This window comes from Mandrillus leucophaeus, unplaced genomic scaffold, assembly GCF_000951045.1.
Source record: "Mandrillus leucophaeus isolate KB7577 unplaced genomic scaffold, Mleu.le_1.0 Scaffold1304, whole genome shotgun sequence".
Taxonomy (NCBI): domain Eukaryota; kingdom Metazoa; phylum Chordata; class Mammalia; order Primates; family Cercopithecidae; genus Mandrillus; species Mandrillus leucophaeus.
The window spans coordinates 616,998-622,696 of NW_012101260.1; the positions used below are offsets into that span (position 1 = coordinate 616,998).

General features: G+C 37.2%; 1 protein-coding gene across 1 annotated transcript; it reads right to left on the bottom strand.

Moving 5' to 3' along the window:
• Nucleotides 1-2,059: 2,059 nt before the first annotated feature.
• On the bottom strand, nt 2,060-4,045 carry LOC105534150 (caspase recruitment domain-containing protein 18). The gene is made up of 3 exons (XM_011972832.1): nt 4,037-4,045; nt 3,130-3,396; nt 2,060-2,417 (listed from the first exon to the last, which is right to left on the bottom strand). Exons 1-3 carry the CDS (start codon nt 4,041-4,043, stop codon nt 2,413-2,415), a joined length of 279 nt encoding a protein of 92 aa, XP_011828222.1. The 5' UTR covers nt 4,044-4,045; the 3' UTR covers nt 2,060-2,412.
• Between the last annotated feature and the right edge of the window lie 1,654 nt (nt 4,046-5,699).

Here is a 5,699-nt window from a genome sequence, read left to right on the forward strand (position 1 = left end):
AAGCTATTGTTTTGTTTTAAATAGAGGTATGACTTATATGCCCCCCAAATTGTCTGGCTCCAACAGTGGTGACTCCAAAATATTTTTGTGAGAAGAGCTTATGGATGATTGTCTGATTGAGGAAGGGGAGATTCAAGAGAAGTAAAGGAATTGTTTTGAACTGTGTGTTTTTGTTTTGTTTTGTTTTAGATTCTACTATTTGATCTAGATATATGTTGACTAGGTTGATTGAAAACACATTGTGTTTAGCTACTTTTTGGCTTCAGGGGATCAAGTCAGGTTAGGTAGTAAAAAAGACTCCTAGATTGAGCTACTCCTTTAAATCTTTCCTTTCAGTGACCTCACAGACATCACTGCTGATTGCCTGTTGCTGTCACAGACATCACTGCTGATTGCCTGTTGCTGTCCAACATAAATTATCCAAGGTTCTTAGCAGGGGCGCTAATTGGCTCTAACAGCTTCATTGAAGGTGAGGATACTCATGAGCTGCCCTAATCGTCACATAAATTACATAGACTGGAGAGACTTTTACAGTCTTGATTTGATTATTTATAGGTTTTGTACTTTATATGGAGTTAAAGAAACATTATATGGGTTATGATTTGTATTCCCTGGACTTTTATCCTTTATTCTGTATCATGATTCTATGTGTCTACAAATGAAGGTATCAATAAAATTATTATACGTGCAGGAAAAATGTATTGCTTGCTCATTCATTGGCAAGAATTGGGTTTAGCCCTTTGTAAACTCATTTCATTCTTTCAAGGACTCTATGTGGATGGTGTTTTTAATTCCTTTTTACATATAAGGAATTTGCGCCTCAAAAAGGTTAAGATAATTTCCAAATGATCACTGAGTTTATGACAGACCTATCTTGACCTCAAACTTGTTCCCTTGAATACTGAGCATACTGCCAAACTATACTCAAAATGTAATTCCCTGTGTATTATTCCGAGACAATGTCTGAGACTGGGCAATTTACAAAAGAATGAGGTTTAGTGGACTTACAGTTCTACATGGTTGGGGAGGCCTTACAATCATAACAGAAGACAAGAAGGAGCAAGTCACGTTTTACATGTATGGCAACAGGCAAAGAGAGAGAGCTTGTGTAGGGAAACTCCCATTTTTAATACCATCAGATTTCATGAGACTTATTCATCATTATAAGAACAGAGTGGGAAAGACCCGTCCCTGTGACTCACTTATCTCCCACAGGATCCCTGCCACAACACATGGTAATTATGGGAGCTACAAGATGAGACTTGGGTGGGGACACAAAGCCAAACAATATCACCCTCAAAATGTGTTTTCTCAATTAAACCATCTGATTACAAATGAGAATAGCTGTAACCTTAATCACTTATCTCAAATAAACACTTCCTGTCACTGGCATATACCTCCTCTGTAGAAGAAAATAACAAACATTCCCATTTACTGTATTTGGTGTCAACCTATAATGATTCTTTTCTCCACAATTTATGACTGACAAATTCAAGAAGGAGAAGAATCCCATTAAGTTTTATTTTACTTTGCTAAAGAGCTTGGAAAAAGTGCGCAAACCTAAAAAATTCAGGAAATTCATTGGCCTTTGTTCCTGGCACCCAATCCTTTGCTAGCACCTATGCCAGAAATTTTAGAAATCGACATGAGTTAACAAATTAGAAGACATCCTGAGGCATCTAGAAGACAATGCTTCATTATTTAACACTATATACACAGGGAAAAGATAGCCTAAGCATAATTAATAACCAGTGTTTTGCTCTGAAGGGTGCAAAGCAATGACATGCCATCACTCTATCTTGACTCCACAAATCTCCATTCCTCAGACATTAAGTCATACCTTGTTGCACCCTGCCCTTGTGGACTTGAAATGCTATCAGTGCTTTTATGAATAGTTTTTTTTTGTGGAAGCCTGATGTCTGGCAATGGAGTATCTGCTATGGATTTTCTCTATTATTTTCCCAGAAAGGAAGTTTTGTTTATTATGTTGAGTAATTGTCATAGACCTGGGCCTGAACAACTAGATGAGAACATTACAAAGAAGAAATGCTATTTAAAATTCTGAGTGGGGACTTCATTTTATTCCCATTACATCAGACTCTCAGTGCTAAAAGCACCAAAGCAGGCTGTACATGTCTCTACAAGATTGCAAATGAACTAAACCAAAAGGAAGGGAAAGGAAGGGACTTTCTTAGTTACATTACAATTATCATGACCTTAATTATTATTGATGAATTATCCTCTGTTGGTACGGGGAGAGAAAGAATAAGAAGCAAGTAATGTGAGAGAATGCAAGATTTATTGTAAACCTATCAGATTAATCAGGTTTCAAACAATCAGTTTTTTTACAAGAATGTCTTTTCCCTTGGAAGAAGCTCTGGGAAGTCTCTGAAGTGCTCCAGAGTTCCATCTTCACTCTGTGGAGGGAGAAAAGTGTTATTGGAATGGGCCAGCTCAGATACAAGAGCCTGCATCTGGGCTCTTAGGAGGCCTAGAAATACAAAGACATAGGCTACAGAGAATGGCCTGTAGACTAGTCCCATGCAAGTAGACTATGTTACACAAAAGAAAAGGCAAAGGAGATGACTTCCAAAGAGAATCTATACATAATTTTATGCAAATATAATTATTTAGAGCATATTTAATTCTATGTGCACACTCAATCTATTCTTTGACAATTCCATCATCATTGTATATTCTGAAAAGCACTTAATAAGAAGATGGGGTAAGAGCAGGGTGGTAGGTAAAAAAGAGCTTTTACCTTCTCTTCTAATAAATACATGGGCTTCTTAGGCTCAAGAGGGAGCAATGTACAACATCGCTCCAGGACCATTCCAAGGATTCAGGATAAAAACATCTAGACTCTTTAAATGAACTACAGTAATGATCTACCACCTACATAGAACTAGAGATGAGCTGTAGTCAGCAGAGGGTACTGACAGAATAGGTACAAGGGACACAGAAAAGTAAAGAGAAGAGACACAAGCTAGAACCATGCATAAAGGAATGGGGTCTGAGTCTGAAATGATAGGAACCCTATTATCAACTGACAAGACAAGTGAAGAAAATCATAATTGAATTGAAGATACAGGCACTATGTGGACATTAGGTTGAATCATTCCACCTTACCTTTGTGCAAACCCATCTTTGCAGCAAGTTGAGGGTCTCCTTCACCAAGATGCTTGATAAATTTGAGGCAAGACTTGGGTCCTTTTCCGATAACAAGGTCAATCAAGACTCGAGCCTTATCCATGACAGTGCCATTTTCATCTCTCACTTTGTTCATGTCTTCCTGGCTAATAATTTCATCCTCTAATAGGCAATCCAGAAAGGCATTTATTGTGCCTGCACCCACTGAATGGATAAAAATTCTTCTCTTTTTACGCAAGAGTTGGTCTGTTGGAAGCACAAAGATTCCTCAAATAATGAACACGACACAATTTCCCTCTCAATTTACCAATAGGGAAACAATCATTTAAACATTTCTCTCCACGAGTACAGTAATCCCACGGAATGGTCTTATACCTTTGCATTTACTCCATGTACTTCCTTCTGATTCTAGCATTACCTACATATGCTCACTGAGTGACCTGGGAAACTTGATTTCATGATTTTTCTGTTAATTTCCTAAAAATCAGAAGTCATTCTGTTCTGACACATCCCAATTTCTTGAATTTTGAAGGGAATTGACAGTTTCATGAATTTTGAAGGGAATTGACTGTTTCCTTTGAGAACAACAGCTGCTGATACCCATCCTGTGCCCATTCTCATCCTGAACTACGTAACTCTTCAAATGTGGACAACACTAGCAAAATTATAGTAGATACCAGTAGGATCCCAGATTCTTCCTGGCCTTTATCTGTTCCTTCAAAAATGCTGTGCAAGTCTGGGCATCTTCCCACCCTGCCTCTCCCTTCTTCTTTCCCTCTCCACCTCAAGGCTGCTCACACAAACATTCACAAAGCCTAGTGAGAAAGGCAATCCTTTCCCAAACTAATTCCTCCCTAAGACCTATCCTCTCCTGGGGAAGACTTACCAGCCATGGCTCCTCACATCGGCTCTTGCAATGTGTGTTACAGTTGCAATGGCAGGCAAGGTAGTTCTATCCTTTCAGGCAGGGCGTGTACACAGATCAATGAATAATACTTACACCTACACATGTGTATTTATAATTATTTCCCAAGAAGCTGTTAACTATTGTCATTTCCCAAGGTATTTTTACATAATTGAATCTCAGATTGTAGCATGAACTGTGCCCATAAGAAAATTGCTTCACCATTCCTTGGTGGGTGAGAAATAAGAATCAGAGAGAAACGAGAAGGCACATACAGAGCTAAACACATACAGTAAACAATCTTTAATTCACTGAGATGTAAACAGAAAGTAAAATCAGAATATAGGGTAGTTTTTCCACCTAAATCAAGTACTAAGAGTTCTTTTTTTAAATTATGGCAAAATACACATAATATAAAATTTACCATCTTAGCCATTTTACAGTACCCATTTCAGTGGCATTAAGTACATTCACATTGCTGTGTAGCCATCAATACCATCCAACTGCAATTCTTTTCATTTTGGGAAATTGAAATTCTATACTTATTAAACTGTAACTCTATATTCTTTCCTTCCATCAGCCCCTGGCAACTACCATTCTACTTTCTGTCTTTATGAATTTGACTTCTCTAGGTATCTCATGTAAGTAGAATTATACGGTATTCATTTTTTGATGCCTGACTTATTTCACTTAGCGTAATGTCCTCAATGTTTATTCATGTTGTGGCATGGGTCACAATTTCCTTTCTTTTTGAAGTTGAATAATACTCCATTCTATGTATGTACCACATTTTAGTTTACACATTCTTCACTGAGCACAGATTTCTTCCCCCTTTTTGCTATTGTAAATAACACTGCTATGAACATGGTGTACAAATATGTTTTTGAGATTCTGCTGTCAATTATTTGGAATATATACCCAGAAGTGGAATTGACAAATTGTAGAGTAATTCTATTTCATTTTGTTTTGTGAAATCGGTATGCTGTTTTCCATAGCAGTTGCAGTATATTACATTCCCACATATAAAGCACAAGCATTCCAACTTGTCCATGTCCTTGCCAATACATATTATCTTTCTATTCTTTTGATTATAGCCATCCTAATGGGTGTGAGATGGACTAAGATTTCTTACCTTCCTTTCATTGTTTTTCACCTAAGCTCTAGGCTGTCTGCAGACACAGAAATGGTGTATGAAGCAGTTTTGCTATTTGGAATGAAAGTGTTTTATTATCTAAGGCCCTTTATCTTCAGATGGCACCATTTTAAGTAACGCTGTATCACAAAGATTAAGGGCACAGACTCTGAAGCCAGAATGGTTGGATCCACATTTTAACTTCTGATCTCAGGAAAGAAAATTAACCAAGCCTTAGTCTTCCTATCTGCCAAATAGGTTTGATGAAAATTCCTACGTTGCAGTTTTATTGTGAGTATTTAATGAACAAATATAAGTTATCAAAATAGCCCCTGGCATAAAGGAAGCACCTCAATTATTATATGTGTCTATGTAAAATCCCTTATTCATCTCATCAATTCATTCAACATAAATATTCAGCCTAGTTATTTACTGAGACCCAAGTCTATGTGCCATACATTATTATAGATGCTGGGGATATAGTAATGATCAAAAACAAACAAAAATTTCCAC